Genomic DNA, 20,838 nt, shown 5'->3' on the forward strand with positions numbered 1-20,838 from the left:
CTTTGAGTCGGGGGGGGAAATTCACTGCATGAAAAGGTCTGACTCAGCAGACTTGTCAGACGGGAAACTTTTATTTTATCACCAATTTCCTTTTTGCATTTTTTTTGTTTTTCTGAATATAAGTTAGAAATGGAGGCAGCTGCAGCTTTTCTATTAACTCCACTGCTGTTAATATATATTCAATTTAAATTCTGATGGTCCGGTGTTGCCGTGTTTACTGGGAAATATTCATTTTCAGCAAAAGGGCAATGGGTTCACGGATGAATTTATATGAACGGTCATGCAGCACATATTTGCGTTTACAGGAGGTCGGAGGTGAGAGGCTGGAGAAGTGAAAAAACTATTTTCCAACTCGATATTTCACTGAAGGAAAACCCTCTTGGTGGATCACATGTTTACCATTTAGCAATGGGCTATAATCACTCGGAACAAAGGTCAAGGGTCGTGTTGTGAGAACGATGTGTTACAGCGGAGCTTGAATTTTCTGCATCACAGATTCAGAGACTCATCACAGGTCATGGGTCCTTTAATATATTTTATGAAATGTCTGGAATATTGATTCTGTGCAATGGTGGAAATGTATTTTTCGAGGGAGTGATATCTGTGGAGGGTCAGAAGAGTTTTATTCTCATGCATGTATGTATCCACCATGGACTTTATATATAGATGAACTGTTAACTTCCTCCCACTTTGGAAAACTGAAACAAAAATATACCCAATATGAACGCCAGCATTTTATGGATTTGGAACCGGACTAGTGATCGTGGTCGGTAACGGGAATTCAAGGCCAAGCTGGGAGACTTCTGTTCTGTTGAACTGGAGCAAATAAACACAACTATGGAAGTGATGATGATGAGGATGATGATGATCATCTGGCAACAAACTACTCGAAGCAGAAGCAGAAAGCAAACCAGTCCAAATCTGAGACATATGTTATGGAAATTTCTATACCAAGGACAAGCAAACAATTATCAATCTGGAAGTTTAATTCTTTACCCAGCTGCGCCTGGGGGCAACTTGCTATCATCACAGACAGATTCAAGCAAATGCAATGAACAATGAAAACACACAACACTTATACAAGTTTAAACTCCTCCTTTCACATCAGAATATAGTAGACCAATCAGCTTCTCTGGATGTCCTGACAGGATGTTCAGACATTTGGTCCTCCATCATAAAGTAGATCTCCTTCAAGACAATGACATGCAAATGTGTTCAGAGGCTCTGAGAGACTGTAGGTGTGAGTACATCTTTTCTCTCAGACCCAACGTCTCTGGCCCCTGTTGAGAAACCTTTTGTTCACACTAGACTGAGGAGGCCACAATCTGAAGGCTTCCAGGAGCAATATGCATACAGTTACTTTGAGCCACAACTCTGACTTACAGTCTTAAACACAGAAATACATTCTTCATTAAACTCCTTTTTACTTAAATGTTATTTGTTTCATTTAAACATATCTAAATACAAAATTCCCGTCACACATATTTCTGCAAACATGCCAAATATCACTCCGTCCACCGGCGGTAACTTTGAAACAAAATCCTATAATTTCTCCGAACTCACAAACTGAGACGAAGCAGCAGTCAGAGCCAAGAAGAAGAAACACTGGAGGCAGGAGGAGGATTTGGCAGCAATCAGCAGAAGAGAAAAATTAAGTTTTCTCTGCGCTCATTTCACTCTGGTCCAAATGTAACATAAATGTATGTTTGTGTTAGTGTGATTGTGTGTGTTTGTGTGTGTGTGGCTCCTGGATAGTGAATCCTCTCTCTAACCGTCCATGCTAGAATCACAGCTTCACAAAAGTAAATCACATTTCAAAGAAACAAAGAAAACTAAAGCACATTACAGCCCAGGGAGAGAAGCTCCACCTCATGAGATGCTAAACGATGAAAAACAATAATACTAATAAGACTGTTTTCCTGGTGAGAAGGAAAATTTGAAGGAAACTAAATTCCCTCTGTGTCCAATCCTCTGCTGTCCAATAATCCATATGTAACCCAATTTCACAGGAAACCAGTCACGGAGCCTCCAGGGGAGATTAACAGGATTTACAACGAACAAGTGACAATGAAATTAAACATTTGAACAACATTGCTTCCTCTTTCTCTTTCAATGCCCTCGAACAAATAGTTAAGCACATTGAATAATCTGCACCAAACGTTTCCTGGATAAACTGGTCGGTTGCACCAATAGAATATGTTACTGGCAGGTCTGGGACTGGCCGAGAACATGAATCTATGAACCGAGCCGATACCACATCTATGAATTATTTTAGTTTCACACAAAAATCACTTTCCAGAGCGGCGAGGACGAAGTAGTTCCCAGTAGAGCAGCGTTATCCAGGGTTAACCACAATGTCAGCTATAACTCAACACTGCACTTCAAATACAGAGGCAAACTTTGGATATTCACATTTAAACAACGCAATAAATTCAACAAAGACAGCCCCAAAGAAAGAAATATTCTGTATATCTAGATTAAACTATTATTCTTTCGTTATGACTGTCAAACTGAATAATAGAAGAAGTTCGATGTCATTCGTTCTCTGTATGTAATTGTTTTTCAAAGCACTAAACCAGAGCAGGGCCTTAGTAGAATGAAATCAATCATTACTTCCCTATTGGATCAGTAGCCTCCAGCTGTTAGAATACATAGTATAAGTTGTTTTAAATGCACTGGTCTCGGTTTTGTTTCTGCCGAAAAGCAAAGCATCAGATTCTGTAGAAATAACCAGATGGTGTTTTGAGGTCCGACCTGTCGATGATGCCACACATGTCGACCTGCAGGTGACTGTAGTTTCCCAGCAGCCTCTGCTGCACCTTGATCAGATCCAGATGTTGATCGTCCACATTCAGCCGGCGCATGCATCCCTGGAAAACTCTGAAGGGGTTCATGCAGTCCTGGCTGCTGCCTCCAGGGGGACAACCTGCGCACGAGAGGAAAAAGACACAACGCAAAGGAAACGTGACACCAGGCTCAAAGTTTAAAACTTTTCAACTCTGCATGAGTTCATTTCTTCATCTCTCTTCTTACCCCCGAAGAAGAGTTGAGATGTGGTCACGAGAAAAGAGGGAGTGGCCTGAGCAGCGTCTCCGTCGTCTCCGTCCACCGCGAGGGTGAGATGACCTCGTCCGGAGGTCAGGACCACAGAGTGCCACTGGCCGTCGTTCAGAGCTGAACCTGGAGACGCAGACACACACACCTTTCACCATCTGGGGCTGAATTCAATCATCTGACTCTGTGTCTGCATCTATCCAAACAAAACACAGAATCATAACAAGACCCAAGATATTCCTTCTTCAAGCACAAGTCTGTTTCTGCATCGAAACCTTTCATTTATGACAAGGATGAGATCTTTATAAAAGCTGGAGACAGTCGGTGAATTCAAGGATTCTTATTCGTCACATGCAAACAGGCTCATGAGGTAAAACATGCAGTGAATTATAATATTTTTATGATAACTGCAGGATGATATTTAGAGTTTAAAGTGACCTGGAGTGAAAGTGACAGAAACAGCAGCGTGAGCAGAGACGCAAGAAAGTTCAGACAGAATTTAATTAAATAAGAAACAAGCATTAAAGACAGTCTCCCTTTCAGGTGGAGGTCAGAGGTCAGAGGTCGGACTGACCTGCGTGGAGCTCCAGCGGCGCCCTGCCAGGCTTGTGGGTCTGGAGGTGGAGCACGGCTCGGCTCAGGTACAGCCAGACCGCACCCCCGTGGTTTGGGAGGTCAAAGGTCAGCAGCAGCCCGGCCTTGTTCCACGTCCGGAACTGAAGTCCCACCGTCATGGAGGGGGAGGAGGAGGGTGCAGCCGCCCGCGGGAACCACAGGAAGCTCCGGGGGCCGGTGAACGTCACGGCAACGGAAACGGGTTCAGCACAGGAAAAGGTCACGTTGCCCTGAGATAGACGGAGAGGAAGAGGAGGAGGAGGAGGAGGAGGAGGGGGGAGATAAGGAGAGAGAGAGAGAGAGAAAATATTATAGCAAAAGAGAGAAAACACGATAAAGCATGAATATAAATTAATTTTCCGAAGGGTGCGTGGCTCAGAGATCCGATCGGGCGAGTCTCCTTAAAGAGCATGAAAATATTACCATAATGATAATAGCTGAGTTTAGAATGAGTAGCAACAGTCGAGCTGAAGACCCCAAGGTCACCCAGCAGCTTTCTGAGGTCGCGGAGGGAGGGTGACGAGCAAGAGACGGAGGAAGAGAGGAAGAGAGAGAGAGAGAAAATAAGGTGGCAATTAAAGGACTGGGAGCAGTTGGCCGTCTCTACCAGGGCTCCTGGTTTGGAGAAGAGGTAATTACAGTGAATCCAGAGCCGGGGCAGCAGCAGTGATAAGTTACCCCCCCGGTTCCCTCCGGGCGAGTGGAGCTCACAGACACACGATCAAATCTAAAAGCTCTTTGTGGGCTCGTTAAAGTGACGCAGGCTGAAGAGAGGTGTTGTGCATCAGCTTGACACAACACAACACACACACACACTCACTGACACACACACTCACAGAATAATATACGTGGTGATATACGAACCCACACGAGCAGTTTACCTTCACCGCGACCCGCTGGTCCCTCTGCTGAGCCAGCTCCACCAGGTTCACGCCGTTGTAGACCAGGTTTTCCAAACAGCCGGAGAAATGTCGCTCCGAGCCGAACGACGACGGGCGAGAGCCGAGGTCGTGGTCGGCGCCGACGCTCATCTGCACGGGAGAGAAAAGATAGGAGATAACTTTCTATACCATGGGGGAAAAGAAGGAGCTATAATTTAACCACACATTGGTTTGATTCATTTATAGAAATCAATTGATCTATTTATACTCTTAGTGCTGTGGATAAATATGCTGTCATGTTCCAGAACGGTGGATTTCATTGGTTTCTGGATTTTAACTTTTACTATCTTTGGTTTTTTGAGCATTTCAGCAGAGTCTTTAAGCCTGAAGAGTGCAAGATATATAAAGTTTATTACTATTTATATTATCATCAAAGGGGAACAGGTATGATGTCTCAGTGTCTTTCTAGGTCTGATTCATTCCAATTGAATCATAGCTGCCCAAACTATTACTTTAAATATATTTCAAATGAACTATGAAATATGCAATGCTAGTTTTAAGTATTCCAACTTCCCTGGACCTCATGTGCCTTTGCACCTCATAGTTAATAAAGATAGAAGTACAGGTACACACACACACACACACACACACACACACAGGGACACCTGATCATGGTCCCAGTGGGCGAGTCCTGGAGGAAGCTGCAGCCGCTCGGTGCTCTTGTCCACGGTGAAGTTGAGGTGATGGCTGTGATGTTCCACGCTGACCTGGTGCCAGTGCTGATCGTCCAACAAGCTGCCGAGAGACACCAGCTGCCGAGCGGCTGCAGACGAGCTCCGGCCTGGAACAGAGGAGGAGGAGGAGGAGGAGGAGGAGGAGGTGAGAGGCAGAGAGAAGACAGGATGAGGAGAAACTGAAGGGAACTTGAGCTGTTTCACATGCAGCTCCAGACCTCTGATTGTGTAGCTAATCCTATTTGTGTAACGGTTACCAGACTAGTTAACATGTAGGAGACGCAGTAACTCACTGAACTCTGCTGTCTTTACAATAACATCCATAAGAATCTCCTTTCAAAACAGTGATTTCCAAAGGGCTTTTACCTTAAAATTCTCCATCAGATTGTGCTGATATTGTCTGGGTGAGACCCTGAGGTGGTGAACTATCAAATATTTACTTTGTTCTGGTTGTCTTGTCTGGACGACTACAGAAATGTCTTTAAGTTTCCTGAATTCTGCTCTGTCATCTTCAAATTTCAGAAATGCAGCATTTTCCTCTCTTTCCTTTTGCTCTGTGGGAAGAAAGTTAGCATCACATCCCAGTTTTCCCTTCATGAAACGTGTGTTTTCTAGGTTTTTGACCTCAGTACTTTTTGAGGTTTCTAGTGGGAATCACATCTCAGAACCAAATCAACAATCGCCGACAGAGACACAAGCAATAAGAGTCGAGCTCAGGGTTTCAGTCGAGGGCGAAAATGGAGCTAAATGTCATTAAATATGAATCAGAATCAGTTTAAAAAGAGATAACTTTTGACTGAATGGGAACAGAAAGAATGAGAGAGAGAGAGAGAGAGAGAGAGAAGTGTTGAGTCATCGATCATCATGGATCTATCAGACAGACACTTGGCATCGCAGAGGGAGAATCCAGAGACAGACGGACAGAGAGGAGGACGGAGCGCAGCCTGGTCAATCACCAGTGATCAGCTCAATGAGGGACGACAGAGAGACAGAGACAAAGTCAAGTGTGTTCAGTCATAAGACCGAAGTTTCGTCCTAACTGTTTCCTATAAATCACGTAGTGGTTCCACCGATGTTCAGCTGCAAATACGTTTAGAAAGAAACACGAGTCAGTGCTTTGGTCCCAGGTTGTTTATCAATCTGACAAAACACGGGAAGGTCACACAACTTTGAGACAAACAACGGAATTCTTTGGTTTTCTTATTATTATGGATAAGTTCAGATAGAGTTAAAAGTCCATCCTGCCTTCAGCTGCAGATGCACCAGATTAAAACTGCAGCCTGAGGGTTCGGACACGTCATCATTAAAAATGCAAAATCTTCAAATCTTTTTTACCTTTATTACTCATATGTTTCTTGCCCTGATTCACAATGAGCAGTAACCATAGCAACATCACATTCTGCCATGAATACTCTAGATTCTTGCTGTTTTATTATTTTGTGTTTGGTCCTCTATATTTGTATAATTTGGGTAAGTGATGTAATGACCTCTAGGAGAGTGATGGAGCATTAATATGTGATAAAAAAAAAGGCTCAAGAAGAAGAACGGTATATCTGAAAGAGCCGTTAAGAGTAATTTTAAGAAATTAACTTTTCACAAAATGCTGCATTGGTATCCGACGTGTTCTGTCTTCATTTCATGACATTGGGAGGAAGTGAAGATGCGTCGTCCATCTTTACACATCTATAAATATATCTATTATATATATATGCAGTTAATGTAGGAAACATTCAACGTGTTTCTGAGTGTAAACAGAAGTTTAGCTTCTTTTATCTGAAGAGTCCCCAACTTTTAAATGTAAAGTTATAAAAACCAGTTGGTTGTAATAAGGTACAGATTACTTCTTATCCTACAGATCTGCAGAACGCTGAAGCTCTTAAGGTGCAGGTTTGTTCCCATTAGGTTTACTGGCTCAGTGGATCCATTACCCACAGTGATAATGATCCGTAAATGCTCTTCACGTCTTTAGTTGTTCCAGAACTCTTTTCTCTTTGTGATCTTTACAATCACAGAATGTTTTTCTGAAGTTCGTTCTCAGTTTGAGTTTCCTCAGGATTCACACGGCTTCTTTCCAGGAGCTTTTCCAAACCTCCGGTGTTTTGAGATCCTTTTGAGATCCTGTGTCGGATCATTCCAGAAAGCCCCTCCGAGGCAATATCAACTAATCACCATCTGTCTGCTGCTGCTCCTCACTGCGACTCTGAATCTCATTTGCTTGGAAGACGTTGACGGCTCTTATCAGATGACAGACGGCCGTATTGTTTCAGCGTTTTCATTACATTCTGCTCGGCGTGGATAATTGAAGCGGCCGCACGGAGTCAGTCAACACGGGTGTGACCTCTGACCCGTCGCCCAACAAGTGCTCACTTTCCTGACAGACTTTTAAAATGTCTAGTGACCTCATTTGTCAGTTTATCTGCAGGATTACACAAAAACTACTGAACTGATTTTCTTTAAACTTGTATGGAAGGGCGAGTCGCGGCCTGAGGAAGAATACAGTCACTATTGGAGCTGATTCTATTAAGGAGGCAGACAGAGGAATTCCTTCAACATATTTATCAGGAAATTAGAAGAGATTAGATTGCAGAAAATGATTGTTTGCATGTATTGGATCACAATATGTGTAAATGCAATGTGGTGATCAGCATTAGTGGAAGTATGTCGTCTCCAGGTGTCCCTCTAGTTTAGTGTTTTATTGTGGAATCAGTAGATAGATGTAAACTCTTACAGCTGCACACAGGACGCATGTTAACACACACGTCTGTGAGGTGCAGTGAGTCGGCTGTAATAATGAAGCTCAGCTCGCTCTGCATGGCACAAGTGTGCAGCCTCTGGGATGAAGGCTCAGCTGTTTATTTACCACGCTGTCAGACGGAGCACTACCCAGAGACCTTCCTGTAAATCACTGTGGATAGAGCAGAATAACAGGGGAAGTCAATACTGCAGCACAGAGCACAGCAGGGGGTCCGGCGTTCACTGGGACACCTGAGCCGAGCGACTGTATCCAGAATGAGTCATCGTCCACACAGAATCTGTTTCCCTCACGGAAACACTGCATTTACTATTGAGAAAAACTAAAACACCAAAAACTAAAAGACCAAACCCGTGTTTTTCCAGGTTCTGCTGCTCTGTCTCAGAGTCCAATGATGAGGATGAAGGCTCCTGCTGGAATCGAACCTTTAGCCCGAGAACTTTTACTACGACCGCAAATCAATCGTCTCCATTTCAGCAGCTTCTCCATGGAACTCTGAGCTTCACGGGCAGCAGCTCCCGGATCCCTGTGGGAAAAACCTGAGACCTTCTCCTCAGGTCACGAGTTCAGCTCCTGGAGAAACTCAGGAGATCACATTCACTCTGCATGCGAAGGAAGAGGAGACCCCACCACGAGTTCACATGCACACAGAGTCCTGCTCAGTGCAAAGATCCTTTTTATGTCTTTAATCCTGAAATGAGCTTTAACAGAAAGTAACATGTACGTTAGCAAGGTAACTCTACACCTCAGGACTTCACCTGTTACTCTGTATACGTCACATCTGGACTTATTGAGGTTAAAAACCTTAAGCTCTTTGTCGTCTGCCTTTCTAACACGTTCATTAAGTTTCACCTAAAACCGAAGCTCCTCCAGAAGGAACAGGACTCGTGGACACGGATCCGAGCTGGATCCATTTCACTTGGAATAATCCAGACCTGCACTCACACTGTGACTAATTGTGGAGACAACAGCGTTTATATAAGGCTGAGGATTCACTCCAGTGGTTTGAATGAGTCCTGGAAAACAGCGTGGGACTGTTTGGTGATTCATTCTGCTGAACCTGGTCAATGCATCAAACCAAGCAGTCATTAGTGTGGGTTGTTTGTTGTAGTTTTGTTTTCAGTTGCACAACAGTTCTACCTCCTTAGTGCCATAAAGCAAGAGTAATAAACTGCTAATGGGATTCTACTCTGTGGTTTATTAATGAAATGTCATAATATGTGCAGATGAATTTAACATTGTTCTTTTCTTCACATTACCAGTGAAATCCAAGTTGGCCAATATGGGATTCTCTCACCTGTCTTGCAGGCATGAATTGTTATTTTTCCCGTAAAATTCAAGTTGAAATTTGTAAAACACACATTGTAGTTAATGAGGTTCTTTACTAAATCTAAAAACAAGGAGTGAACGTCCTTTATTACTCGCTGTAAGAGTGACATTTTTAGTTTTTACTCAATAGAAGTGTTGTGTTGTGCTGCAGAAATGAACCATATGTGTTTTCCTCAAGCTCAGAATTCTGACATTTCTGACATCTGAACCTGCTCAGAAGATCATTCGATTAAACATCCCATAATAAGACTTCTACAAGCCGACATCTTTCAAACCCTCACACCTTCTGCATGTAGCACTGAGTCTGTGTCGGACACTCTGATCTGAGATGACCCTCATGGAAGAAGATGGCACCGACATGAGAACAGAAACTAGTGGTCAGCGTTGTTTCCTTATAAAACGCTGAGAGCAGTGAAACAGCCTCACAGCTTATTGAATGATGTTGTTCAGCACACGACCACATAATGAAATGCACGTTATCACAAACACTCAACGTTTGGCTCGGTGACAAAATCTCTTCCATCTCCGAAGAGACTAAAACATGAAAGAGTCCGTCTGCAGGAACAGGCGTCGGAGCTTCAGCTGGAAAGTTTCCTCCAGAACAAACGAGTTCACTTTATTCTGTGAAAACAAACACTGGTGTCTGAGCAGAAAGACTTTTGTGTACTCGAGTATTTCAGCCTTGTACCTTTCTGCAGGACGAGCAGCAGCTTTCCCTTCTGCAGCTCCAGCGTGAGGCTGAACTCGCTCCGCCCGGCCGCACGCAGCAGCGTCCCAGAGTTCCTCAGGGTCTTGAACTTCAGAGAGATGCTCTCCCTGGTGGTTGGCCTCGGCCGGGGACTCAGCTTGTAGAGGAGGATGCTGTGGCCATCGAAGCTCACCACGTCAAAGTCTGGGGAACAACAAGCACACAATTCACTCACACAATACACTCCTATTAGGCACAACCAAAAAAAACCTTAACTATTTGTAGACTTTCTTATTTATTATATCAGGATCTCATATGTTTATGGACAAAGATGAATGGCTGCTTCAGTGAACTCAGGCCAGGTTATACTTTACAATATTTAATATTTTTTTTAAATGACATCGGTCTGTTTGCTGATACTACACTACTGTATTTGTACAACCACAGAAATCTGAATAATCTCAGAGATTTTTCTTTAATCAACTAAATAATTAGGGCCGGGCAAGTTAACTCGTTTTAATCGAGTTAACTCAAGTGATGAGTTAACTCGATTGTTTATCCGCCAATTATTTTATTTTTTCCTGTTCTGAAGCATTATTTTCTTTTTTCCTGTTCTGCAGCAGTCAGCAACAGACTTTCACAAAATAAAAGCCTGACTTTCACAATAAAACAATAAATAATCAAACCTGAGTGAATGCGAGATAAAATAATTAATCGAGTTAACTCATCACTTGAGTTAACTCGAGTTAACTCCATTGAAACGAGTTAACTTGCCCAGCCCTATAAATAATATTTACCTGAGAAGGAAGATATGAAAATCATACCTCAGATTTTATTTATATTTTTACTATATAATCAGTTTGGTTTGTTGCACAAAGGAAAGACACAATAAAGTGAACATATGTTGATAAATCAAATCACAGACTGACAAATAAGATCGTCTTAAGTTGTTTTTGGGAAGATGATTAGGAAGCTGTGAGTTTTCATTGGTAGATGTAGAAGTTAAATCAAACCAACGATTCCCAGTTTCTTTCATTGTGCAGATATAAGTATGTCGCCTGCATCTGTGTTTAGTTTCTTTACCACCACAGAAATACATCCAGCCCAGATTAAACCACGTGAGGTAAATGTCACGCAGGTTGTTGAAAAGGTAATTCACCAAAAAAGTTTAGATTTTCCAACGTCCTTGAATCTCTTCAAAGTTATTCTCTCTCGCAATTTATGCTTCTTCTGGAAACACATCTATTTAAATCTGGTCTCTAATCTGTCTCCCCCCCAGAGGAGCTGTCAGCGTGTAGCTCACAGAGAACTGAGATCCAACGCTCCCACTGATGCCATCATAAATAATTTCTCTGCAGCTTCAACTTAACAAACAAATGAATTCTGAAAACATTCTGGATTCTTCTGCAAAAAGAATGAAGTGGATAAAATGCAGGATTGTTCTCACCGAGTTTGACTGATTTTTGAAAAACCACATGAACAACTCTACTGATCATGAATGTACATTTAATTTTACTTGATTTTCATATATAGATAATTCTCTAACAACAATTTGATGCATGCCAAACGTTTAATATTGTAATAATGTAATTTAAACCTTATGAGGTTGAATGATTGGTTCACCGAAATATGTTGCAGATTCTCTATTCCTTCAGAGAATAATGTCAGTCTCTATTCCTATTAGTTAATGCATTACTACACCATATTATTTAATTTTCTGAATTAAACATGATGTCTTTATGATATATTTCTTCCAGTATGATAATAAATAATCTTTTGGCCGATATATGAGTGTTAGCTCGTCTACATAGGATGAAGAGAAACCTCAAATAGTTTGTTTTTAAACTTTGTGCATTGTCCTTTTCTGACTTCTTCATGATGTCATTTATCATGTGACTTATCTGGGGAAAACATTTGAGATCAATATAAGTTTTAGACCGTCTCTAAAATTTGGGGCGATATCAAGGAATTGTTTCTTCTGTCCATATTTTTGTTGACCTTACCCCTTAAAACCGACCAATCAGCCGCACACACACACACACACACACACACACACACACACACAAACCAAACAATATCCTTCTTCCAGTTATGTCTGTATGCAGGAGAATAAACTACTTTTTTAAAGGTCTAAAAACCTTTTTAACTTTAATAAAGAACAATGCAATCTTCTGAACAATACATCTCCATCTTCCTCTGGTCATCAAGACATCAAAACCCAGATGAAATTAGCTGAGTCATGAACTAAATGCAGACGTTCTGTAGCTGGTGTCTGAACATGAGACGTTAACTGCATCTTTCTTGTCACTCTAAAGGAAATGACACTTTACTGTAACGGTGAGTGTTTCTGTGCCGACCCAACAAATGTTCCACCTGCACCGAGTCGCTGTTGAAGCATCAAATGAGAAAAGTCACCTGGAGCGTTCGGTGCATGTTGTTGCTGCCGCCACTGACGCTGGGAAACCACGCAAAGCCAACAATTTAATTATACACAAGTCAAAGCTTGGGAAGTTTCTCTCTGCGTCTTCACCTCTCGGATGCTGACGTGTTGCCAGCGTCCTCGGAGTCTAATTAACTCTCATTTCTTTGAGCTGTTGAATCAAACCGAACCCACGGAGACACTCAGACATTTGTTCAGAGCTCACTCCTTCGAAAGATAATAGATTCTCTCACAACAGTTTCCTTTTATACACAAGATATTTTCCTTCTCGTCCAGTTTCATCGTTTTGCACTGGAGTTATTTAATTATTTTTTTTAAATTTCACTTAATTTGCTTGACAGCTCTGTTGAAACTCTGTCTGGGGGCAAAGAGCTGATTAACTTTTCACACTGAGTCGACTCCTCGCTGACATTTCACTTCTTAATTCATGTGATGAAACCGTCTTCTGCTTCTGTCGTGGCCACAGCTGGTGCGTCCTCTCCTGTGTCCTCTCCTGCCTCCTCCTCCCTCACATCCTCTCCTGCCTCCTCCTCTCCTGTGTCCTCTCCTGCCTCCTCCTCCCTCACGTCCTCTCCTGCCTCCTCCTCCCTCATGTCCTCTCCTGCCTCCTCCTCTCCTGTGTCCTCTCCTGCCTCCTCCTCTCTCATGTCCTCTCCTGCCTCCTCCTCCCTCACGTCCTCTCCTGCCTCCTCCTCACTCACATCCTCTCCTGCCTCCTCCTCTCCTGTGTCCTCTCCTGCCTCCTCCTCTCTCATGTCCTCTCCTGCCTCCTCCTCCCTCATTTCCTCTCCTGCCTCCTCCTCACTCACGTCCTCTCCTGCCTCCTCCTCCCTCACGTCCTCTCCTGCTTCCTCCTTCTTTGGGACTAATAAAGGATTATCTTATCTTATCTTATCTTATCTTAAAATTAGTGCATTACATTTAAAAAAAGGGGAGGGAAGTGCTAAATATTGTTATAAGCTGAGAATAATGATATATATTAAAACATCTTAAAGGTACCATGGGTATTTCATGTCATACATCTTTATCTATTATTTTGCAGCCTGTGCTTCAGCTGATAATTTTTCATTCATAAAGTAATATTAAGCTAAATAAATCAATATAGATTCAACAGAGTAATAAAGCAGCAGAAAGGTAAAGATGTATAATCAACATTAACTCTGCAGCAGCTGCAGCCACAGATCACAGACTAAGTGCTACGTTGCTAAATGAGGCAGCAGCTGTCGACGTCTCTCATCTCTAACAAGAGGCTATTAGTTAAGTGCACATGTCTGAAAGTCACTCTGTGAGTCTCGGGAAAAGTTGTGTGCACGTGCAACTAGGGTTGCAAAGGGGCGGAAAGTTTCCCGTAAATTTCCGGACACTTTCCGGAAACTTTCCATGAGAATTTTGGCTCGGGAATTTTGGGAATTTTGGAAAAAAATAAAAAACTACGCAAATTAAACGCTAAGCAATAAAAACATCATTCAAAACTCTATTTTAAAGATGTATGGAACGTTGAGTTTCAACCCTCCACTGTGCATTCTTCCATCACATGCACAGATAACTCCCAGCATCCTTCACTCTACAGCAGGGCTAGTGAGGCCTACTGTAGTGTGCAGGACTAGTCAGGTAAGTTTCCATGATATTACTGGGAAAATATCTTAGCATGCTGATTGAGGATTGTTCATCTGTTCATCTAGCCTATTTCCATTCATTTATCCATCAATTGTAAAATAGGTTTACAGACGATTCCAATTGTTTGACTAACTATTTATATCTCTGGCATTGCATTAGTGTTTTTTTACAAACTTTGTTCTCATCTTATTCTACAGAACAATGCCACGTGCACTATCTCATGTGTGGAGACATTTCACCTCATCCAATGTAGAAGGAAAGGCTGTGTTCATTAGCAAATACTGTGCAAAGACCTATGTTAAGAATGACACAACGATGCAGAAGCATATAGTCAAGTGCCCAAAGTTTCCTCAGGGCTCAAATCAGCCTATGACACAACAAAATGTTTATATTTATGTCTGTATATGACAAGGTAAATACAGTTAGTATAAATTACCCACAACATTTCCAGTTTATTCCCGTTAATTCCCGTATATTCCCGTTTATTCCCGTTAATTCCCGTATATTCCCGTTAATTCCCATGGAAAGTTTCCAACTTTGAATATTCCCGGAATTTTGCAACCCTACGTGCAACTAGTTATTTGATGGTAAAATGAGGTGAAACGTTATGATTGACAGCCGACCTAGGACCTCAGGACCTCAGCTGCACATCAGAATCACCTGTTTCTGGGATATTCATCATTTCAGCCGGAGGAAGTGGAGATGCCATCTTTAACCACAGTCTAGAGTTTGTCCTCACGTGTAAATTAACACAACCAGTCCACTCAGGTTCATATGATTAATTAAAAAACATGTTTTCAGTTTATGCCTTTAAATGAGAGAAGTGAGGAACTGACTGTAGGGACACCCGTACGTCTCCAGCCTGAGTCCGACCCGGCCGTTGGGATTCCAGTCCAGAGGGATGAGGCGGACGTAGCGGGCGATGACAGGAAGCTGGAGCTTGTGCTGAACCACGCTGTCGGCGTTACTGTTTCCTGGAAAGGCCTGAGAAATAAAAACACACACGAGCAGCAGCAGCAGGTTACCTGGAGAACACACCTGTCCATCATCGTGAGACACAACAAAGACAACAACACAAAGACAACAACACAAACACGCCCTGTGGATCCTCCCTGTGGTCGAGCTCGGTCCCAAACCGGAGAACATGTTCCGGTGTCGGTTCATTGGAGCTGAACTGAAATCCCCTCGGCGCCGGGGAGAAGTGAAACGTCTGATTTTCCTCTTAATGAAGGAATATTGTGGAGATGGAGCCAGGTTCCCGGTGAACGGTTTCTCAATCAGGTAGAAAATTAGATTTGTGAAGCACTAGTTGTAGTTTTATAGGTTTTAGACGTTCTGGTAAACACACGGTCCACGGGGAATAACATTTATTAACCTCTGTGATCCAGGAACAATCTATCTGGATTTATAATTTATTTTACCTTTAAGTTGGATTTGCTCTAAACCCTGTTCATCAGTTCTCTTTATAAATCACATACATTTCTTCTGTGAGGAAATTCATTTGGTTTTCAGGTTGCTTCTTCCCAACTTTTGTCTTTGCTCCTCAAACTGTATTCTACTGTTTCATGATTTAGTTTTAAATAAATATTAAAATACATTCCACCTTATATTCAATTGCAGGATTTTAGGCCGATGCACATCAACAGTGACGCACAAAACAAACAACAAATAATTCAGAGGTGAATTTGACGTCTGATGATAAAGATTAACGGTGACGCAACATCGTCAATAAATTATAAGCTCAAAAAATTAAATCATGCCTCAGGAGGAGAAGGTTGGCATCAACATCAAGCGACGATCATCTGGTCTTTGATAAAAAGAAACAACATGAAATAAAAGACTGATATTGAAGTTGGTGAGTTTCACTTGTTGGTTTTTGGAGCTCAAACGGATCCACGGCCGATTCAGTGGACGAAGAAGAGATGGAACCAACATCCTCCTTCTCTCCTGAGGGTTTAATCTGATGAAGATCCAGTTGTGTCACCTGTTGCTTGATCGTAATGAGTTTAAAGGTTAGAATATGAGATCAGATGAGAGGACGTAGGTGCTGCTGCATGGAGGAGTGGCACTTCTCAAGCCCATCTGCATATTGCATAATTTGACTTATTTAAGTTAAGAAATACAGGCTCTGAGACGACAGATAGAAACTGACTGAAGCTGTGAAGTCTGAGCTGATTCATGAGGGATTCACCTTTAGTGAGAGTGTTTTAAAACAAGTAATTAGTTTTACAGGTTTTCTCAATCTGAGCAATGAGGCCTGGAAGACCACAACAATTTCAGCTGAAGAGAAAATAAGTTTTCATAATTTCAGGAGAGTTTAAAACAACATTATGCAACTTTTAAGGGTTAAACCAGTTGCTTCAGACTTTGGACCCAATTGTCCAGACATGTTCTGGAGTTCAGGTCTGAAAACAGCTGCAGTGATGCTTCAAAGACTGTTTGGTTCAGAAGGCAAATGTCGATGCTGCATATTCCTGTGTATTTCCCAGAGTTTAGCAGCCATTTCCTTAGGTTATCAGTGATTTCAATTGAACAGCTGAAGCGTAGGATTCTGTGTGACACTAATCTGACGCCTTTGAACAGTTGAGCCTGTCAGAGCAACTAGAGGAATAGAGAAAATAATGTAATCATGTTTTTTGTCAGACTTTCTAAAGGACCTGGAAACACCAACAATTTTTACAGCAAGATTCAAGTAGTGAAGATAATCTTTGTTCAGCTTCGGTCGGACATTAGTCCTGAGTGATGACCTGTGAGGAAACGCAAGGGGGGGGGGGGGGGCACAGGGTCCAAACGGAGGAAGCTGCTGTAGTTTATTAGCTCTGTTTGCACCGATCGCTTTTATTGAGCCTCTCTGTCGGAGGATAAACGACCTCACGGAGGAGCAGCGCTCTGCAGACAGTTATGAGACAGGAATCAATGACACAAATACATCTTACAACTGGGAGAGGAAAGTGAGATGTGGTGTGACGGCTGCATTAAGCAACAAAGACTTCATCCGTCTATTTATTGGTTTCTGGTTCAATTGAAATCATTTATAACCTAAGGAAATGGCTGCTAAACTCTGGGAAATACACAGAAATATGCAGCATCGACATTTGCCTTCTGAACCAAACAGTCTTTGAAGCATCACTACAGCTGTTTTCAGACCTGAACTCCAGAAAATGTCTGGACAGTTGGGTCCAAAGTCTGAAGCAGCTGGTTCAAGGTTTAAAAGTTGCATAATGTTGTTTTAAACTCTCCTGAAATTATGAAAACTTATTTTCTATTCAGCTGAAATTGTTGTGGTCTTCCAGGCCTCATTGCTCAGATTGAGAAAAACCTGTAAAACTAATTACTTGTTTTAAAACACTCTCACTAAAGGTGAGTGAATCCCTCATGAATCAGCTCAGACTTCACAGCTTCAGTCAGTTTCTATCTGTCGTCTCAGAGCCTGTATTTGCATTTCAGGATGACACTCAGCAGAAAGTGTTCCTTTGCTATAGGGAAATCCTGTGATGTCGTTCCAATCCCTTTTACCTCCATTAACACTTAGGCAGATATTCCCTGGTTGGAGGAGTGAACCCGCCCAACACCATCTGCCCATCCTCATCCTTTGTAGCAGATGTGAGGAAGAGGAGATGAAAACTGGCGGAGGAGAGGAAGCATCACTCCGGCTCAGTGACTCCGGCCTGAGAGCTTGAAGGAAGGAGAGAGTTCTGGGAGGGGGGGGTCGTGAGTGATGGAGCCGTAATAAACCCGGCTGACTAATATGTGGAGCTTCACAGGGACTTTGGAGACATGCTGCGGGTTTATCCCGATTTATGCTGAGTGTGAAATCAACAAGCTTTTAAGCCGTGAGAAGCTGGTTTTCTGTTCTGTGTCGGAGGAAGTGTCGGGCTGACATTAGATTAACCCTCAGAGTGAGAGTCTCACCTCCCTGTTTGTCACAGCTTCACTGGAATAGGGAGAATATACTGTCTTTAGAAGTGAGTGGGAGGAAACGCTGGACTGACTCTAACACGATGGGTGAGGGAGCCACCAGGTAAAACAATATAACACATAAAAAGAATTGCATGAGTCAATGAGACGCTAATTTGAGAAATGTTCAATTCCAGCTCAAACTGTGCAGGTGATTTGTCTGCGATGAAAAGACAGTTTGAATAAAAGTGGCTTTAACATAAACTCAGTATGAACTCACCCATATGTTGTCCTCCTGTCGATACTGTTTCCAGTTGTGTCCCGTGTCACTGAACATCAGCAGGTAGGCTGTCAGCCAATCGGAGCTCCCGTAGCGACCTTGCGTGGCGACAGCGGTGATTTCTGTGCGCCCCCCGAGGTCGACCTCCAGCCACTGGTAACGGTCCGAGGTCAGAGGAGACCAACCTCCAGCGCCTGGATGAGAGAATCACATATATGAACAATATGAAGAATTAAGTCTGGAGTAAAAACTGTAGTCGGGTGCTTTAAAAGAACACAGGGGACGAACATTGATATATAAACCTTGGAACACTTTTCTCAATAAAGGAGGAAATAGAATAAGTTTAAACATCTCACCAAACTCTATGGAAATATCGGCTGAGCCTTTTGAAAAGCCTTCACAGCATGAGCAGGAACAAAAGAGCTCTCAGACAAATCCACACAGAGTTTTTCATTTGTCTTCTTACAAGAAGACAAATCTCACTATCTGACGTCTTTCATCAGACACCAAGCTTCTCCCCGGCTCCTCGGCCCCCGAGCGAAGAGGCTTCGTCAACGTCTTTCTCTGATGTTTAATTCGCGGCAGTCAAAAGGGTTTAATCTGTAGCTCAGGGACCGTTCTGCACATAACACTGAGCCGAGCCGAGCCGAGCCGAGCCAGGCTGAGGCTGAGGCGTTGGTGGTGGACACCGCGAGCCTTATACAATATTAAAAGTAACCGGTTCATTGCAGACCTTCATATAATCTGAGTAGCAGGGCAGAGGACCATAAAATGAAGACGCTTTAAATAATTAAAACACCACAAGGTGTGTGTGTATTTGTGTGCTCGGGAAAGTGCTGAGTCATACCAAAGGGACATTTTGATGCCAGAACGTCGGCTTATAAGCATGCGAGTGCACTTCTATACTTCATGTGCTTTCCCTGAGACCAGTGGCTTTACTCTTATTCTACCTTCTGTAAAGGGAATTAACTCCTTTACATCCTTTCATTTCCCCACAATGTAGAGTAAAGGTAGAGTGTTGGACGATGGAGGATGTGCACGAGCACGAGAGCAGTACGACTCACTTTGATGGAAACCTGACGACGTGATAACCTGGTTTGGACCTTTCAAACGTAGAATTTGAGAAGAAGAAGAAGAAGAAGAAGAGGAGAGCATGTTTGTTAAACCTCGAGGAAACAAGTGAACTTTGGTTTGTTTACAAGAAAACTCCATGGTGCATCCGTCCTCCTCCATTTTAGCATATGGAACCGGTGCCATGCTAAAGAGTTGGACCTTGGTTCTGAGGCTCCACCCCAATGGGAGATCGTCCATCTTTATTTAGAGTCAATGGTTTGAACGCCTCTCCCCAACCATTTCCCCCATGATGCATTTCTACATTTAAATGTCCCTTCACCACCACTGTCTCCTCCAGGACGCTTATCACTGCTGCTGTTATCTTGAGTCCTGGGCACTGGGAGAAACAAGCTGGGAACACGCCTGTCATCACAAAGATAGAAGTATCATTATGATAGCAATGAGTTCTAACAGGCCATAATTCACACTGATAACACAGCAGCTGAGATGTGTGTTTAATTTGGGACGATTGCTCACTTCTGACTCTGAGGACATATCTAATTAATAAGTACAACCACACACTGTAATCACTGTCACCATTTTGTCGCAGCAATTTCTTTTTTGCTGACAACCAGAGATTAGAAATTCAAAATATACGTCTCCTTTTTTTACAAAAACGAACTTTTAAATCTGGGCTCGCTGCCAGTGTGAGCCACTCGGTATCAGAGAAGCTAAGAAACGACCCTCGGGAAGAAAGTTAAAGTTAAATGAAAATCACTTTGGTGTTTTTTTTCCTAAGTTTCTTCTCACACGAGCGAGAAGTTTCAACGTTTCCACCGAGAAGAACAAGGCAGGAAATCACTGTTGTTACTACAGCACAGGTAGAGATGAGCTTTCTGAACCCTAATCTCACCCAAATCATATCCTCTGCATAGTTTCAGATTTTAGACGCAGGTCAATCGAGAGGTCACTAACACGTCTCTATTCTGACAGGAAGGAAGACGAGAGACAGACGGACACGTTCTGTCAGCCTCATAATAATAAAATGGACAAATTGATATAAATATTCCCCACACGCTGCATTTAAAAGTCCATTATAAAACAGAAACATGTTCATTAAGTACCAGGAGAAAATTATTCTGTGTTGGGATTTCATTCATCAAGGAAATTGCCAACAGGCTGGAAATGTGCACAAGAGTGAGTGTGACAGAATCTGCTCTAAATTACTTCTCTGGTTTTGCGGTCGATGGTTTATTTCTGCTTGGTAAGCGTTTATACTGTGGAGCAGTTTTTTATTTTCAAGGCTCAACTTTCAGCGGCTTCCTCCATTCAAAGAATTACCAGAGTTTGTTTGTCAGTTTATTTAATGTGTTATAATATAATGATCACTGTAGAAACTACTCTACAGGTTAAAAGGTTGTGGAATGGGTCAGGGGGCGAAGCCAGGATCATTGGTTCTCACTTTCCTAAGCATTGTGAGAGGTTTTTCCACATTTTC

The 20,838-nt window shown here is 42.5% G+C and overlaps 1 protein-coding gene across 1 annotated transcript in view; it reads right to left on the bottom strand.

The window, feature by feature from the left end:
* LOC133020642 (contactin-associated protein-like 4) overlaps positions 1-18,359 on the bottom strand; it is a 34,014-nt gene extending 15,655 nt beyond the window's left edge. Inside the window, exons 1-8 of the mRNA XM_061087279.1 lie at positions 18,288-18,359; positions 14,947-15,094; positions 10,054-10,257; positions 5,216-5,391; positions 4,551-4,700; positions 3,629-3,899; positions 3,034-3,180; positions 2,755-2,926 (exon numbers count right to left, since the gene is read on the bottom strand). Coding sequence (XP_060943262.1) covers positions 2,755-2,926; positions 3,034-3,180; positions 3,629-3,899; positions 4,551-4,700; positions 5,216-5,391; positions 10,054-10,257; positions 14,947-15,094; positions 18,288-18,344 — 1,325 coding nt within the window. The 5' untranslated portion in view covers positions 18,345-18,359. The remainder of the gene's footprint in view (positions 1-2,754; positions 2,927-3,033; positions 3,181-3,628; positions 3,900-4,550; positions 4,701-5,215; positions 5,392-10,053; positions 10,258-14,946; positions 15,095-18,287) is intronic.
* Between the last annotated feature and the right edge of the window lie 2,479 nt (positions 18,360-20,838).

This window comes from Limanda limanda, chromosome 15 (assembly GCF_963576545.1).
Source record: "Limanda limanda chromosome 15, fLimLim1.1, whole genome shotgun sequence".
Lineage (NCBI taxonomy): Eukaryota > Metazoa > Chordata > Actinopteri > Pleuronectiformes > Pleuronectidae > Limanda > Limanda limanda.